This window comes from Eurytemora carolleeae, unplaced genomic scaffold (genome assembly GCF_000591075.1).
Source record: "Eurytemora carolleeae unplaced genomic scaffold, Eaff_2.0 scaffold742, whole genome shotgun sequence".
Classification (NCBI taxonomy): Eukaryota; Metazoa; Arthropoda; class Copepoda; order Calanoida; family Temoridae; genus Eurytemora; species Eurytemora carolleeae.
The window spans coordinates 153,428-173,036 of NW_019396683.1; the positions used below are offsets into that span (position 1 = coordinate 153,428).

Genomic DNA, 19,609 nt, shown 5'->3' on the forward strand with positions numbered 1-19,609 from the left:
TAAATTCAAGCAGCGGCTTAAATATGGTTGGTTCCACTTAAAATTGTATCAAATGTTTCAAGATTTAAGCCGGCACTTAATTTAAACCGGGTTTTGGCAGATTTAAACCGCGGTTCAAATTCTTTAAATTCCATCTCAGGTTCAGAAAGGATTTTAATTGGGTGATTTAAATTTGATCCGGCAGTAAGCAGTTTAAAGGAATTGAGTTTTTGCCACAAACTCTGATTTTCTAATCCCTATATCATTGCAACCTAAAGTTGTAAACCTTAGATATTTCAAACTATGAATTATGTTTGATCAAATAATCTTAATTTGAATATCAAATGTTTACATCGACATCATGTTGCAAAATTATATTTATTAAAAAATTTGAATTTGTGGCAAAGACTCAATTCCTTTATTAAATTCGTTTCCAATTCTTTTCACATTGTTATAACTTGACATCTGTTTTACCTCATTCATAAAACCAGGTTTAGATTCGTTCAGATCCGTGGTTTTACCCTGTCCCTAGTTTCAGGGCTTTATATTTGAATGTTTTCCAGCAGAAGGGTTCCAGAATAATGTTTACAAGACACTTTTTTAGAACATTTTAAAAATTCAAATCTTTACGATTCAGCCTGCTTATTAACAGTCTCATCAATTTTTAAGACAGGGTCGACTTTGAAGTGTCGCAACGCCTTGGGCTTAGATTTTACCGCTCTAACTCACTTATGCTTTTCTGTAGGCCTTAACTGTACATTTTAGCATTGTAAGCTTTGGTCTTTAAAAAATTAATCGGCAAAAATCTCATTGATTTTTGCCTATGAGCGAAAGACCTTTAAATCACAGTGCCGAGGTCGTAACAGGGAGAAGTATAAGAACTGGGAACATAGAGTTGAAATAATTCTCAAGAATAGTCCGGAGTAGGTTCAACTAGACAAACCTAGTTCAACTACTTCTTGATATTTATTAATCTCAACCTTACCTATTCCACAGTTCTCGTTGTCCTGCAGTAGTTTACCCCCGCGGTAAAATGAAACCCTGGGTTCAGGATATCCAGTCACGTGACATGATAGTTCCAGGGTTTCCCCCTCCTGGTAGGTCAGGGGTAGCAGCTCAGATACAACCTCAGGTGGGTGCTCAGCTCTCCGGGTCTCTAAAAAAGGATTTAAAAAGAAATATAAAAGGAATTGATTACTCGCCTAATTCTTATCTCTCTCACATCCTATTATCTTTAAACCAGATTACACAGATATAAAAAATACAAAATTATGGATTAGTCCATTTTGACTAACTAAAAAAGTATCATTTTAATTTAAAACAAGTTTGAAAAGCTTTGGCTGATGAACTAGATATAATGAAAACTGATTTTTCCCAATTGTGGGGTTTACACAAGAAAACATATTTTTAGAATTTAACTCTTATAAACATAGAAACATGTCAAACTCCTTTCACATTATTGATATATGTTTCAAAAGTATAATTACGAATCTGACATTGCCAAAAGAATTGAGTCTTTGTCACTAACTAAAATTTTCTAATCCCTATATCTTAAGAACTTGAAGGTGCAAACCTTTGAAATTTCAAACTTAGATTATTTGATCTACCAGCCTTCATAGTTTGAAATATCTAAGGTCTACGGCATTGGGTTGCAAAGATATAGGGATTAGAAAATCTGAGTTTGTGGCAAAGACTCAAATCCTTTTTATGGAGCGTCACGTGATATTACGCCTACAGCCCCTTTGATAACTTTATATTAAACCGATGAGATTGATATTGGATTAATTTTAAAAAAAGATGAATATAATGAAGTTAAGGAAAACTACAAAGTTATAGATGAAAACTTTAGACTTGTAAGGATTTATAGGATTAATGGATATACAGATATTTAATTAACGTTAATGAAGTAGACATGAGCAAATATATGATTAACTTTAATTAGCAAAATTACTGGATCATGAAATTAAAGGGATTACTTATGGTTTTTTAAAGAAGGCTGAGGAACCAAGTTACAGAAAGTTTGGTCGTTCAGTACACCTTCAGTTAAAATCCATGCTCACTCTTTTTAAGGGAATTGTTTTCAAATATTTCGAAAATATAAACACAACTATATCTTACCACTCAAAAAAAATGTTTCTAAGGGTGAAAATGGTTCGTTACATGCCTATCGAACAAATCTTTATGCATCCTTAAATCCTTAAAAGATCCTTAAAAATCCTTATTTGACAGCCCAAATTTTTATTTTGAATAATCTTTTTTGTTTCTTTATTTTCTTGTGATTTTTAACAAAAAATTTAAAATTTTTTTTTACCGATTTTGATGGTTATTATATCGTTAGAACTGACGATGAGGGTCAACCCAGGCCGAAATATATTTTCTATAAATGTGAAAACTAACATCTACTTTTTTACTCTACAGAGGTTTGGTCCATCAACATCATCAACAAAAATCCTTTTGTTTTTGCCCAAAAAACGGGTTTGTTATATCTTTCAATTTTTCAAAACGATAATGTTTTTTTCCCTTATAAAAAATATTCAAAGCTGCACAATAATTAAACCATTTTTGGTTAAAATCTGTTTTGTTGTGTGCCGAATAAAAATTATTGAACAATCCTTTTAATTGTTTATATTTTTTACCTTTAACGTTGATATTAAAAGAATGCCATATTTCTCCTGTTCTGTTTAATGCAAGCATCGTATACTTTCCTGTATCCAGCCTAAAATATTTAATATCCGGCCCAAAATATTTAATATCCGGCCTAAAATATTTAATATTCGGCCCAAAATATTTAATATCCGGCCTAAAATATATAATATCCGGCCTAAAATATTTAATCTTTTTCATTTACTTTTCTAAGATATTTGTTATTTTCACCAACTCTGGCAATTGATCAAAAATTACAAATTATGAACATCTTTTTATATTCAAATAATTATTCCAGGCAAATATGTACATAGAAATGTGATTTGATAAACGGAATTTTCGATAGAAAAAACTGATTACTTTTCACAAACTCAAATGTTCTAATCCTTATATCTTTGCAACATGATGTTGTGCAAACCTTTTATAAAAAGTTATAGTTTGAAACATCAGGCGTCTACATAAAAATATAAAATTTGTATTTGTGCCAAGGGTTTAGTTCCTAGTTATGCTCTAAAAAATAATTTTACATTTTGAATAATAAATGTTAAGCGGGGGTATGCGAAAAAATTCAAGAATTTTACTTGTCTGCATCAAAGAGAAAGAGATCTCTACGCCCTCTACCACTCCTGTTCCAAACACGTGAACTAGGCGTGATCTCTGCTCCTTCTCTATACCAGAATACGTCTAAAACACAATAATCAGTCTCTTTAAAGGGACCTTAATTTTAATTGAAGAGAGACATCCCCGATTTACAACGGTACCCTTAGATTCATCGAAGACGACAGACTTTTCCTTATTTAACTACAGGATCAGATGTTTCCTTATTTAACTACAGGATCCCTTGAAATCATTGAACACTTTTATATTACTAGGCTTTTAGGGCGCTTCGCGCCCATCTTCTATTTAAATTGTGAACATATGTTCTTTTTGTTTACATTTTAAAACAAAGAAGAAAAATTTTTTGCGGATTTTAAAAAAAATCGCGGATTTTCAAGAATTTTTTTTCTCACAAAATTAAAAACCTTTAAAACACATTTTTTAAAAAGTTTTAATCATTCATAAACCTTTCCTGCGCCACCCCACTCAGAGATCCTATATCTAGGTTCTCATCGTAGCTGTTCTCTTGTCCTCTTCACCTCCAGGATGGCACCGCTAGTCTTTATACTATTGTGATCTTTATCTTGTCCATTGCTTTCCTATCTCTTTTTTGCCTTATCTCTAGCGGTGTCCTTTTTCCAGATATATGCCAAGAAAACAAACAAACAAACAGACAGACAAGCCAAATTTATATATAGACTAGCCTTGGAGATATTATAGAATATTAACATTTACCTCTTCGAACTGGTGGAATATAAATATTCACATTCGAATTTTTGGAGATATTCTAGATATTCTAGATTTTACATTTGTGACATATCTGCGTTGACTTCACACAGTACGCTAGTTTACACCCAAAATATACGGATTTTTACACAGCATTTAATAGATGTATAAGAATATACTGAGTTCTCTGTCCTCGATAATCAATCAAATTATGAAAGTGTACAATTTTGAATCGGGAAGTCCTTCTTTAAATGGAATGTTACTTGAAATTTCGCGTACAGTCCCTTTAACATTTGAGAATATGATGGATTCTGAAAAAAATTTTCAACTTAAAAAAATTATACCTAGAATTGTTTTTAACACAACAAACTTATAATTTTCAATTGAAAAGAATATGATAGTCTGTGAATGTATTTAGGGATAAAAATATACATTTTTTTAAAGCCCATTTTTACTTCACCAGGCATTCCGAGAGAGTCATTTTTTCAGTAAAAATTTTAGCTTTTAGATGTTGTTTTAGGTCACCATTTTTTTTAAGTTTCACGCATTTTCTCTGTTTTATTTATATTTTATATTTCCCATATTTTTTTAAAGGTTGTTTACAGCAATTTATCGTAAAAAAACGTAAAATAAAAACACTCCAAAAAGTTTCCTTTTGTTTAATTAAATGTTGAATAATTTTTTCTACTTTTCAAAGTGCATTTTATTTTCAATTTTGAACAAAAAAAATCAAAAGAGGAAAAGCGAGACAAAGAATCTTTTTCCCAAAAAAAGGAATCATAGTTAGAAAAAAAGGTGAAACCAGTAGAATTTTTTTTTCCTTGAGTACTCTCAATTTTGACACTGTCCCTTTGATACTAGAACTAAAATATTCCAAGGTTTTTTATCAATTAAGCTACAAATATAAAACACATCGAAAAATGCATTAAAATGAAATTTATCATGTACTTTGACGCAAAATGATTACAACGTTGCATATTAGCCAAAATGATTACAACGTTGCATATTAGCCAAAATGATTACAACGTTGCATATTAGCCAATAGATGGCATAAAATATAAACATTATTAAAGCATAAAAAGTGGCAGATTATGACTAATTTAAAAATTCAAATAACGCAAAATGATAATAAGCGATTTTCATTAAATGATGCATTATGATGATTTGACGCAATGTTACCTATAGGCCTGGAACCAGTAAACTGTACGCAAATCTGGATCAGTTTCCCTGTGTGCGTACTAATCAAGCGTAAGATTCAAATCAATTATATTTCTATATCTCTCTTATATATGCAATATGCATTTTGAATATATTTCGTTCCGGAATAATCAGTAAATTGTTATTTAAGACTTTGCTGATATTTCAGCCATAACTTTTATAGACTTTTCTTAGATTGATTGTATTTAAGTTTATCTTCAGACGTATAAAAGCAAAAAATTGTTGCCTTAAGATTGAAAAACTGCAACAATGTAATTGTACATTCATAATAATGTTTAAAATTCATTTTTAAATTTAAATTTTTAAATTTCATTGTTTTGCAATTTTTTATGAATCTCTTCCTGATATCATTTGGAGCACAGACTAGTTCAATATCACAGCCCGGGGTATTTATATTAGAAGCTCCATAAGCTCCCAACCCTGGATTATCAGCTCCATAAGCTCCCAACCCTGGATTATCAGCTCCAAAATCCTCCATTGAGAAGTTGGCACTTCCTAGAATCACAAAAAAATCTTTTAAAAATTTAATTGAAGATAAATGATTTATCTGAACAATATTTTTAATATTACTACAATAAGAACCAGAACATTGCAACTTTAAACCGTTTTAGTTGAATTCTCAACTTTTATTCAGAGGTTTTTTAATGGAATTCAGTCTTTGCCACAAAAGCTAATTTTCTAATCCATATATCTTTGCAACCTAATGGAGTACATATTTGGATCCTTTCATTCAAAGAACTTTTTAAGGAATCTAAGCGTTAAAGTTTAAAGAAATCACAAAGACGACAATACTAAATAGTATTGGTAATTATTGATATGCGTATTGTAAATCGATGATATAAAATAAATTATGTGACAGAGAAGAAAATTGTTGCGTAAAGATCGTGCGCCTGATGCCATCTGCGTCACAAAGTGCAAAAAGTTACACACTTCTTTGATATCAATTTGAACACTGAACTAGACAGAAACTGAACTAGACAGAAACTGAACTAGACAGAAACTGAACTAGACAGAAACTGAACTAGACAGAAACTAAACTAGACAGAAACTAAGCTAGACAGAAACTGAACTAGATAGAAACTGAACTAGACAGAAACTGAGCTAGACAGAAACTGAACTAGACAGAAACGGACCTAGACAGAAACTGAGCTAGACAGAAAATGAACTAGACAGAAAACTGAGCTAGACAGAAACTGAACTAGACAGAAACTGAACTAGACAGAAACTGAACTAGACAGAAACTGAACTAGAAGATACTGAACTAGACAGAAACTGAACTAGACAGAAACTGAACTAGAAGATACTGAACTAGACAGAAACTGAACTAGACAGAAACTGAACTAGACAGAAACTGAACTAGACAGAAACTGAACTAGACAGAAACTGAACTAGACAGAAACTGAACTAGAAGAAGAAGGTCAAATTTATGCAACATTATTGGTAGAACTTTGTAACCTTAATTAGCTCCTGTATGAGGACAACAAATTTATCCTGACTAGGCATTTAGGGCGTTTCGCGCCCATCTTATATTTAAACTTATAATTGTGGCTTTATCTATGAGCATCTTTTCTTTGTACAGTGTAAAACAAAAACAAACAAAAAGTTTGCGGATTTCTTAAAATTTTTTCGCCCATTTTCAAAATTTTAAAAAAATAAAAAACTTTTAAACGCAAATTTTTTTTAATTTCGATCATCCATAAACCTTCCCTGGGGTCCCTAGATGTCCCACAAAAAATTTGGGCCCGATCGGTTCAGCTGTTTTGACGTTTATTGGATACAAACAAACAAACAGACAGACAGACAAGCCAAATTTTTATTTATCCTGATAAAGATTAGAAAACATTTTTGTTCTTCTACAATAAGAGCTAAGTTATGATTATAAACTATAAGATATCAATCTAACGTACTTTACTTTGACGGGAATGGTTTGGATTTTGGGTATATCAATACTTTTAAAGTTTAAATTGAGTCCAATTAAAACTAAATCGATATCTATTTCTAAATAGATTGAGATAAGAAAAATCTCTATAATTCAAGGATTCAAGTTTTTATTTAAGATATTTAGAGAATTTAAAAAAAGAAAGTCTCAACAATTTTTGGCAAGTTAAAGATAATATGTAAGTTAACAATCCATTTATATAAAAATCGGCCACAGATGGCGCTAAATAAAGTACAGTACAGTATCTTGTTAAACCTTGTTTATATAATCGATTGAGAAGATAAAATGACTCCGGCGAGGCCATAGAGTAGGATATTATTTAGAGCAATGACAGCTTAGATCTCTGTTTATTTATGCTATTTCGAGATCTAAAAGTCCTGACCGGGCAACTTTTAAAATGACGGAACTAAGAAATTGAGTCATTGCCACAAACTCAAATGTCTTTGCAACCTGATAATTGAAATATAAGGTCTTCGCCATTTGGTTTCAACGATGTAGGGATTATAAAATCTGAGTTTGTGCCAAAGGAAAATGCGCGAGTTAGAGTTATCTATAGTGTACAGTACTCTAAGGTTTGGAGGATTACTTGAATACCAACTGGAGAAAGTGAACCAGGGTCCAGGGACAAGGTTCAAAGAGAATTAAATATGATTGAATATCTAATTGTTTAATTATAAAATCAACTTGATACGTATATATATTTCATCACACAAAGTACCAGCCATCTTGGTTCTAATTTAGTTTATTTTTTTTTTTCGTAAATATTTTTTAAGAAAACATTTTAAATATGATTGTTTTGATTAGAAAACAAAAATATTGTTAAACCAAATATTAAAAAAAATACCTAAAAGTTGACTAGAGTCCCTCCTGTGAGGTATATGACTATATATTGTATATTCTTGATCTTGCTCATTATCCTGTTCTTCTGTATCTCGTTCTCCTTCTCCTCCTTCCTCCACTCTCACAACTTGTATTAACTCTTCTCCCTAATAAAAAAGTTTAAGAATTTATTACTGGAAAAATACGGATTGTTAAAGGGAAAGGTTTAAAATTCTGACGTTATTTTCAATTTTGACCAGCCATAAACCTTCCATAGGGTCTGGTGAGATACCACAATAAATTGGGACCAATCAGTTTGATTTTTTTGACGTTTATTTGTTACAAATAAACAAACAGAAAGAGACAACCCATTTTACAAGTCAAATAAATGCATAGATCGCTGCGTGGTACAGCAAAACCATTCTATTCGTATTCTTTTTAAAAGTTCTATTTTCAAATTAAAGTTTATAATTCTTTCTTACAATCTGGACAGAAGAAGATAAAATATAATCTTTGGATTTAATGTGACCTCATGGGGTAATTAATTTAAAACTTTTAATTCTGTGAGTTCAACCATTTTTATTTACTACACTTTTAATATTATTTTTTAAAAACATAATATTCAAGAAACTGTAATATGAATAAAGTGAATAAAGTGAATAAAGTGAATACAGTGAATAAAGTGAATAAAGTGAATAAAGTGAATAAAGTGAATAAAGTGAATAAAGTAAATAAAATGAATAAAATGAATAAAGTGAATAAAGTGAATAAAGTGAATAAAGTGAATAAAGTGAATAAAGTGAATAAAGTGAATAACGTGAATAAAGTGAATAAAGTGAATAAAATGAATATTTGTACCTCCATTTCTTCATCACTAGAACTAAGTTCAAGGGACCCGATGGACTGGCGTTCAGATAGCTCGGAAACCTAGATCAAATCCAAATTACATACAGTGATATTGTTAAAGTGTAGAATAACTGAAATATTTTCGAAAGTACGAACATTTCATTAGAAATTTTGAACAGAATGTTAAGATTATTGTGCAAATACCTCTCATGACAACCTAACCTAACCCCCGCCCCCTACCTGGTCTGCGTCCCTGTCCCTGGTCTGCGTCCCTGTTCCCTACCTGGTCTGCGTCCCTGTCCCCTACCTGGTCTGCGTCCCTGTCCCCTACCTGGTCTGCGTCCCTGTTCCCTACCTGGTCTGCGTCCCTGTCCCCTACCTGGTCTGCGTCCCTGTCCCCTACCTGGTCTGTGTCCCTGTCCCCTACCTGGTCTGCGTCCCTGTCGCCTACCTGGTCTGCGTCCCTGTCCCCTATCCTGACTCCACTTGTCTGGAAGGGGTTTGGAACTAGCATAGATACAGCCTGGTTCAAGGAGCAACTACTCTCCCTTCTCCCTCCTCCAGTAGCAGGGAAGGATTTCCTGGAGATTATAAAAATTTATTCATTTGGATTTTCGATTTGAAAAGGAATTGCAAAAGATAAGTCATGTTATCGCCTTGTCTGTGCTCTAAAAGTTTTTGACAGAAACTCAAATTCTATAACTCCAATATCTTTGAAATCTGTTGGTGCAAACCTATGAATTTTTGTCAAGCTCATGGTCAAATAGAGCTCATAGTTTAAAATATCAAAGGTCTACGACATTGCAAAGATATATGGATTAACAATCAGAGTTAGCGGCAAAAACTATTTTCCCAATTTTTTTTGTATATTTACATATTAATCTTTACATTAAATTCATTTAAATTTGAAATGTTTTACCTAAATAACCAGTTGTCCTCCCAGCAGTTTACCGGGACCTTAACCTGGTGTAGACATACCTCATCTAAATATACAATCATTAACTAGGATATAACCTCAATTAACTAGGATATAACCTCAGATAAATATACAATCATTAACTAGAATATAACCTCAGCTAAATATACAATCATTAACTAGGATATAACCTCAGCTAAATATACAATCATTAACTAGGATATAACCTCAGCTAAATATACAATCATTAACTAGAATATAACTTCAGCTAAATATACAATCATTAACTAGGATATAACCTCAGCTAAATATACAATCATTAACTAGGATATAACCTCATCTAAATATACAATCATTAACTAGGATATAACCTCAGATAAATATGCAATCATTAACTAGGATATAACCTTGCAGCTAAATATACAATCATTAACTAGGATATAACCTCAGCTAAATATACAATCATTAACTAGGATATAACCTCATCTAAATATACAATCATTAACTAGGATATAACCTAAAATATTATTATATTAAAAAATTTTAAATTCTAACAATTGAACAGAGCATCGCATCAAAAAAAATAGTATTAGAAAAGACTTTGTGTTCACGCATAAGCATCTATTATATGAGTTTTACAAAAGAACAAAAACCTCTTGACGTCAATGTTTCAAAATCAATATTTGAAGAATTCGTTTAACAATTATTTTAAGGTTTTGAACTTTTAGTTTTTAAATTTTCCTTTTTTAACCAGCGTAGTTTCTTACCAATAGTATTTAAACTAAAACTTTACCCCAAATTGACTTTATCTGCGTTTTCTGGAATGACCTTAAACTTTGCTTGGTATTGACGATAAACTTTATTTGGAATAAACCTTAATTTTACATAGAATAGACCTTATACTTTACATAGAATAGACCTGAAACTTTACTTGGAATAGGCATTAAACTTTACTTGGAATTTACCTTGACCTTACATGGAATAGACCTTAAATTTTACATGGAATAGACCTTAAATTTTACATGGAATAGATCTTAAACTTTACTTATAATTTATCTTATCTTTACATAGAATAGACCTTAAACTTTACATTAAATGACTTGAAACTTTACTTTTAATAGGCATTAAACTTTACTAGGAATAAACCTTATACTTTACATAGAATAGACCTTAAACTTTACATGGAATAGACTTTAAACTTTACTTGGGATTTACCTTAACTTTAAAAGGAATAGATCTTAAACTTTACATGGAATAGATCTTAACTTTTACTTATAATTTATCTTATCTTTACATGGAATGGACCTGAAACTTTACATGGAAAAGGCATTAAACTTTACTTAGAATTTACCTTGACCTTAGACTTTAAACTTTACATGGAATAGACCTTAAAATTTTCTTGGAATAGACCTTAAACTTTTCATGGAATAGACCTTAAACCTTGCGTGGAATAGGTCTTAAACCTTACTTGGAATTCACCCTATACCATACATGGAAAAGAGCCTTAGGCTTTACATGGAATATACCTCCAACTTTACTTGGACAAGACCGTAAACTTTACCAGGAAAGATCCTGACCTGATTGATAATCCTGATCCACAAGATCAATCCCAAACTCAGGGAACGGGACGGGTTCGGAGTTCTCCAGGAGCGGAGACAGCAGGAGGGAATGCCGCTCACTGGAGAATACGAACGGAGTAAGGACGTCTTCATCAGATTCATAAACCGTTACAACCTCTTCAAGCTCCTCCTCAATCTGGAAATGTTATCAATATTTTAAAGGGAGCGTTTAAAAAAATGAAAAGGGGTGTATCATGAAACATCGGCCAGTTCTCCCTGAGACTTCCCGCTTCATTTTTAGGAGTTACTTCTCTTGGCAGGAAAATCGTTTTAATTTTCTCCAATCAGTCCCTTACTAGTTATTGGACAGGTATTTAAAATGTAAGGGGTGTTTATTACAGTGAAATACAGTGGTCCATGTTTATTTCAATACAATGATGATAACTTTTAATTCAAGCTTTGATTTCTAACCATGGCTATTAGTTACCAGAGACACATAAGTCATTACACATGTACATTAATAGAAGCTGTTGAAAAAAAAATGTTATTTGTTATACTAGTATTACAGTTTACTATCTTATGAAATTAAATCTAATTATAAACATTTACTGAAATGTTCAGGTTTATGTATTTTTTATGTATATAAACCTGGAACCAAACTACAGATGGAATATGAAGTATACGTCTTGATCAATTTATGTAGATACTTCATATGCACTTCATATCCCGTGCAGCTGACATTAAAAACTCATCCAGAGATTTCAGACCCCCCCCCCTCCTCCCCGCAACAAAAAAAAGACAAACAGACCTAAACTTCTATATATTTGAGTATATTGAACATTAAAACCTGAATCTTAAAACAACAATATTTATTTAACAAAGATTATATGCCCCTTTAATTAACAGCTTCTCTTTGTTTGTATGTGTTTTTGACTCTGGTTAATTGGAAATCAAAGCTTGATTAGAAATTCGTCATAATTGTCATAATTGTACTGAAATAATGTTTAAAAAAAAAAAAAAAAATTATGATAAAAGTCAAGCAGTTTTTGGTTGTTTTGATATAGGCCGTCGTTGTTATAAATAAATAAAATGAAAATTTTATTTATTTATTTTATTTTAGGACAAGTCTGCAAAAAATCATTTCTCACCATTATATTAGAGTTTTGTAGTTCCGACATATCCGACATTGGTGACACATTCTCCGATCTTTGGTTTCGGATCGGCGGGAGAGATCTTTGGTTCAGGATCGGCGAGAGAGATCGGCAAATAGGATGGAGGGGTGAGCTAGCTCGACTAAACAAACAAGGATTGTATTTCAACGATCAAAGACAATCTAACTAAATGTGCGATCTTCCCAATATCATTTCTTTATTTTTTAATGTTTCACATCTTCAAACTAACGTTTTTGGTAGCTAAGTACCCGTGACAATTTTTAGAATTGATAGAAATACTATAAGTGTAAGTACTTTGTGTTGTAAGAGAAGGCAATAAACATCATGTATAGAATAATTATTTTGTATAATAAAGAAAAACAACATAAAAATCTTACAGTAATCTTAACTTCTCCAGAATGTATTAAAGGAATTGAGTTTTTGCCACAAACTCTGAGTTTCTAATCTCTATATCTTTGCAACCCAATGTCGTAGACCTTAGTCACTTCAAATTATGAATTCTGTTAGATCAAATGATCTAAGTTTAAAATAGCAAAGGTATACACCATCACGTTGATAAGATATAGGGATTAGAATATTTGAATATTTGGCAAAGACTCATGGATCAATTATTAAATCAGTGTAATTAGAGTTCTTAATCGGTTTGCTTCGTTTTTAAAAAGTTTGCAATATTTTTATCCCAAGAAAAAAAGGGGAAACGAGCCAATAACGATAGTATTAACGTTATTTTTTGGTTCGTTTTTGCAATTTTTTCTCCCAGGGTTAAAACTTTAGAAAAACAACTTTTTTAAAACTTTTAAAAGTCCCAAAACCCTGAAAAACGAACCAACTTATTGCACATCAAAAAGTATGATGCATTTAGAGTTCGCATATCTTCTAGTATATCCTCCTATCACTCTAGTATACTCTCCTATCACTCTAGTATACCCTCCTATCACAACAACTTTACTTTTCAACTGAAAGGCTTGAATACTGTATTTATTAGGTTTGCAGAAAAGGGAACGAGTCGAGAATTAATTCTAAACCTGCTCCAACAAAAAGTAGAGAAACAATGTAATTGAAAATTTTATATTTCGTCGTAATTCAAGGTTGTCACAAAACAATGAAAATGATAGAATATTAAAAAAGATTTTATTTAGAATAATAAAATACGCGCTTTGGGGTTTAAAAGAGGAAAAAAATGAATCAACCAAAACATGTTTAAATAAGAAAACTGAGTTCTTGCCACAAAATCTACATTTCTAATCCCTATATCTTTGCAACCTTAACATAATTCATAGTTTTAAATATCGAAGGGTTACGAAAAGATATTGGGCCGGATTAGATAGTAATTATGATAAGAATTCAATTTCTTTCAACTAGATTTTTTCAAAAATAATTTTTTACAAATGTTTTTGGATTGCAGATTGTTTCCTTGTCCTCTTTCTTATTTCGAATCGGAATGGGCGGGTGGGGGCCGGGGGGGGGGAGTAATTTATTTTCTGAGTACACCATATAAGAAGCAGTGCAGTAAGTGACATTATTCGCTTAAATGGAATAGCATGTATGTTTCTTATATTTCTTTATAAAAAGGAAACTGAAGCTTTATTTGTTTACCTAGTTTCCGAAGAAGAAGAAGAAGAAGAAGAAGAAGAAGATGATGATGAGGAGGAGGAAGATAATGTGCTCCCATCTCCAAACCCACTTGTTGAAGATTTAACACTATGTGTTAGTATTCTAAACAAGAAAATAATAAATAAATACAATCTATATTGACAATTAATGTGTATACTATGCTTGTCTGTGTGTTTGTTTGTATCAAGTAAACGTTGAATGGCTTAACCAATTATTTAATGTGGGACCTTGCATGTCCCCAGGGAAGGTTTTTGATGATAAGAATTTTAAAAATTTGCCTTTTAAAATTCGATTTTCATTTAAAAAAAATATTTTAAAACCGCAAACTTTTTTGTTATTGTTTTTTAATGCATAGAAAAAATGTTCACAGATATAGAGCAACAATTACAAGTTGAAATAGGCGCCGTGAAAGCCTTGTATGTATATAAAGTTGTGATCTCTGCTTTTCATGTTTGTTTATTTGGTATTTTTTGTTTGTTAGTATGTCCAATCAAGTTTTGTTCAGATAAATTTTGTCTTCAAAATATAATTTTTCAAAATCCACTAATGAAGAAAAAATCTGCGAAATCTTAAATTTGATTTTGTTTAAAATGGTGCGCAAATGGTGAACGTTCGCAGGCAAAAAACAAATTAAGTTCAAGGAAATGCGCGAAGCGTTCTTAAATCTTGTTTTTTTTCTGAAAAGGACGAGGACATCTGCTTAACATAGTGGTAATTGACACAACTGATTCTTTGGTTGAATTAATTGATGAATTCATTCGTTAAGGAAATAATTAATCAATAAATAATAGTTATTTAAAACTAATTTAAAGGGAAGTTAAGGGAATTTTACTTTACCAAGGGATCCCAAGAACAATTTCCCAATTTGATTGAATAATTTAATAATCAATTTGATTAATTCAATTTGTACCTAATATTCTGAACCGGGTTAAACTCAGACTGAGATATACATCTATCCTTGAATCTTCTTAGAACAGAACTTTCTTGACTTTCCTCTTCTCCTTCTTCACCTTCACCTTCTCCTTCTGCTTGTTCTCTTCGTCCACCTCCATTTCTTCTTTCTTCATCTTCCTGTCCTTTACTCCCTCTTCTCCTATCTTCCTTTCTTTCAAATCCGTTTAGCATTTCTTTCTCGCATTCAGCAGATATCTAAAAACAAAAGTAATAAATAAAATGTATACACTGAGAACCAGGCAGCTGTGGAATAGGAAGACAACATAATAGCAATTCTGAATTGTGTATTTGAAGTTGTTACACGGTGTTAGTAACTAATACACGTGGATTTAACTGTTCGGTTAATATTTCAGAAAACTGTGATCAAAATTTGACCACTTTTACATCGTTTTATAGCCTTTTATCTAAAATATTTTTTTGTTGGCATATACATTTTGAATGAAAAAGTATAAAATAAACAAATCTGTAAGTTTAAAGACTGTTGAGTTATAGACGAAAACACGTTTGATTTCAATTAAAAGAAACCGAATGCTTCTCTCTCCGGTTAGTTTGGGGTGAATAAAATCACTTATCAAATTAAATGGCTCTGTTTAACTCCACAATGACCTCAAAAAGTGTTTATTTCTGTGAGTTTCTCCATTGCTTCTTAGAAACAAGAAACCTTGATTTCTAATATATACTTGATCAGACAAATGTTTCAATGGTACCGTTGTAAATCGGGCATTGTCATCTTTGCAAGGAGGTTTAATTGAAATTACGCTTACAGTCCCTTTAATAGAGTTAAAGAACAAGATTGTATATTAAATGCCATACTTGGTCGGCTTTAAATTGTCATGTTTAGCGGGCCACCCTGTATCTGCTTCTTTCAAGTTTTTAATTAAACCACTAATAGAGACGTCAGTAGAGTTCGGTTACATTAAATCAATCAATATTTCTTCACAATCTTGTATATATATAATATAGATATTTTTCATGGTATCTATATAATATAGATATTTCTCATGGTATCTATATGTATAGATTTATATATTTTTTATTTAAAGCCAAGGTTAATTTCAAAGTACAAAATGACAACAGTATAAGCAAATTACTATAGTTTATTAATCAATTTGAAAGAAAAAATGTTGCATTAAAAAATAACATGATAAAATAAATGAAAAAAAAAACTTCTTTTTCAGCTGTAAAATGATATTTTTAAGATACAAAAACGACAGGTTGGTCTTCCTCATACTCGATGGTTGCCGTTGTGAATCGGGTATATCATCCTTTAAACCTTGGGTCTATTGTAATTTTGTCGAAAATCCCTTTTAAGGGAGTGACCGGCTATGTAATTCTGGAATCGTATCCACCCCAAAAACAGGAGTTTTGAACCTCGAATTTGCGCTCAAACTCAGGATTTACAGATCTTTAAAAAGTTTAATATGTCTCAAATGAACCCGAAAGAAGTTTTCCACAACACTGCATACTCAGTTCAACTACCTTACATAGCCGGTCACTCCCTTTAACTCTATCAAATGGATTGATTTGAACTGAATAGAATCTAAAAGATCAAGGATTTTGATCAATCAATGAACATTCTACAGAAATATCTTTTCAACCCGGGTTGAGTCAGTAGGTAAGAAAGTGAGGGGGGGGGGCAAGGTTCCAAAGTTTTGTGGGGGGGGGGTTACAGTTTACAAGATTTTTTCAATCTTGTAACAAAATAATTGTAGGAAAGGAATAAATTGTGTTATGAATATTTTATATTTTAATTTTAGAAGACAAAGTGACGGTACATCGTGTACTGTACTGCACTGTACCGACATAATTTACAAATATAAAATATATTCTAGTTTTTAAACATCTCATCAATACCTTGAATGATATCTCGTTTTTCAAACATGTCCGAACTGAAAGCATAGTTTCAATGACAATGTCAGATTCCCAAAAGTACCCGCAAAATCAACTGATTAAGTGTGAATTAGATATCACTAAATATATAATTTCGAAAACTACAAAAGTGACTTGCGCATTTCCACTGCAGGAAAACATTTAAAACTTTAAATCTAGAAAAACGAAACTTATTGATTAGATAAAGAGTTCAAGGGTATCGTTGTGAATCGGCCATTGCCATCTTTGTCTGGAGGGTCATAATCATATTAACACTCAATGTTTCTTTAAAATAAACTAACCCGCTAGGGGGAGAGGAACAGATTTGAGCGCCTTATTAATTGTTTTCAAATACAAAAGTTGGGACCTCTGTACTCTAATCTTTAAAAGTAAAAGAAAACGGAAATCATAAAAAATTTCCCTTGACCTAATTTTAAACAATTTAAACCTTCTTATCTTTATTTCAAGTTTTCAAAGTAAAGTTGATTTTAAACAGTTCAAATAATAAATCAAATCAAGATAAATCAATCCAAGAAAGAGAGAGGGGGGGGGGGCACGTTTCTCGTAATTTTATATTCTTATTTTACACATAACTTCATTACAAACCAACGAATAAATTAAAAATTGAACCTGCTGATATTTTTAAATAAGCATTTCTTCTTTAAAAAACGTATTTTCGACTTTCAACGTAAGAAACAGTGTAAATGCAGAATTAAATAAAATTATATTCTGATTTTTTCTTTGAAGTAGAAAAAATGTTTAACACACAATAGTAATTGTTCTTTAACATAAAATATTCCTACGATGAAAAAATTAACGCGTAATTAAACATTTTTAGTTGAACCTTAATAAAAAATACCAAACATTGTTCTCGAAACTAATTCTTAATTTTGTGAGCTTCTTAAAAAAACTGTTGCATTTACTGTCCGAGGAACTAACATAAGTTTTAAAAGATTATTTTAATAATTAATTTTTTTTCAAAAGTAATTTGTCTTATTAACTTGTGGTAATGTTTTCTTTTGTTAAAGGGAGTGTTCGCGAAAAATGAAAGGGGGTATAGGCTTACGGCGAAAAATAAGCGCTTTTGATCGCTACTAATCTTACTTCTATCTGTTGCGTCTATAAGGAAAAAATTGTTAAAAACGACTTATAACGAAGAACGTTGCGTTCATACAAATTCAGAAAGTTGCAAAATTAAACTCGGATCGTAAAATAATTCCAAAGAAATCATTCAGATATTACAAACACTATTTATCGATTATTTTTCGACGCATTCGTATGCAGGAAATATTTCATAATAATTAAAAAAAAAATTATATTTCGCTGGCGCTGGATTTTAGAACATTCTTGGAAAATATGAAAATGTCGTCTATATTATCAAAAATCCTCGAAACAAATTGATTATTTTACGATCCGAGTTGAAGGTTGCAACTCTCTGAATTTGTATGAGCGCTACGATCTTCAACATGAATCGTTTTTAATCATTTTATCCTTATAGACGCAACAGGTAGAAGTAAGATCAGCAGCGGTCAAAAGCGCTAATTTTTCGCCGTAAGCCTATACCCCGTTTCATTTTTTCGCGAACACTCCCTTTAAGAGCGATATGGATTTTGCTAAAGAGAACATGAAAAAAAATAAAAAAGTATTGAGACAATGTGGAAACATGCTCGTCTAAATTTAATGCACAGACACGTCTAAAACTCATTAAGCACGTATATTAACTGAGCTCTTGCCACAAACTCAAATGTTCAAATCCCTATATTTTTGCAACTTGATAATGACAGAAGGGGTCTATAAGGGTTGGGAGGGGGTCATTAAAGGAGAGGGGGACAGAGGGGGTAAATGGGCGTGGAGAACTAGGGGGGTATGGGTATGGTTGGATGCTAGGCACGTTTAATAAAGAAAAATAAAATTTTAGTTTTATTACCCAGACTTTTCCTTTGTCATAATAATTATAGTAAAATGTCAACAAAAACGTGATGGCATTTGTTTGTTGTCCGAACATATGGGATATTGCCTTTTACCTTATAATTTGTATGATTTTATTCAATTGGATAGGACTAGACTGTTTTCGCTTATTTATTCAAGATGAAAGTCTCAAAAATTCTAATTTCTCGGATAAATATGCCAGTAAGCCCGCACTTTCGAACCCGTTCATCGATACTAAGAGTTGATATTCTAACACCATTATTGTTCAGGTTAAATTTTAGACTTGACATTTTTTAAAAGGTATGTTGTTTTTATTTCAAGTAAGCCTTCATAAAAAGGGACATTTCCGATTGAAAACGGTGCCCTTAAACCTCTTTAAACCCCTTAAACCCCTTTAAACCCCTTAAACCCCATAAATCCCTTAAACCCCATAAACCCCTTAAATCTTTTAAACCCCTTATTGAGTAAAAATTTCTATCTATCTGGAGAATTGTGACAATCACTTTAATGTAGAACCGAACTGAAAATAACCAATTTTTAGACAAAAAAGGAGCAATTTCATCATTTTTGCTGAGACAAATGTTTAAAGGGCATTGTTGTAAATTGGACATGTCGCTGGATAAATAGAATGTCACATGAATGTCACGTCTTGTCGCTACAAACTTGACAATTTGTAACAATTAGTTAACTGAATATTTTTTACCTTGTTTATAATGACTGTTGCCAGGACATCTTCATAGGTCTGTTTAACCAATAATTCATGCTGGTTTCCAGTATCCTGGAATATTATTATTATTATCATCATCATCATCATCATAATCATTATCAT

General features: G+C 31.6%; 1 protein-coding gene across 1 annotated transcript in view; it reads right to left on the reverse strand.

Moving 5' to 3' along the window:
• Nucleotides 1-19,558, reverse strand: part of LOC111707337 (uncharacterized) — a gene marked incomplete at its 5' end in the record, with an annotated part of 37,500 nt that extends 17,942 nt beyond the window's left edge. Inside the window, 14 exon segments of the mRNA XM_023480424.1 lie at nucleotides 965-1,135; nucleotides 2,616-2,695; nucleotides 3,204-3,306; nucleotides 5,125-5,183; nucleotides 5,505-5,658; nucleotides 7,947-8,088; nucleotides 8,780-8,848; nucleotides 9,219-9,348; nucleotides 9,687-9,750; nucleotides 11,261-11,438; nucleotides 12,391-12,535; nucleotides 14,011-14,130; nucleotides 14,939-15,177; nucleotides 19,484-19,558. Coding sequence (XP_023336192.1) covers nucleotides 965-1,135; nucleotides 2,616-2,695; nucleotides 3,204-3,306; nucleotides 5,125-5,183; nucleotides 5,505-5,658; nucleotides 7,947-8,088; nucleotides 8,780-8,848; nucleotides 9,219-9,348; nucleotides 9,687-9,750; nucleotides 11,261-11,438; nucleotides 12,391-12,535; nucleotides 14,011-14,130; nucleotides 14,939-15,177; nucleotides 19,484-19,558 — 1,729 coding nt within the window.
• Between the last annotated feature and the right edge of the window lie 51 nt (nucleotides 19,559-19,609).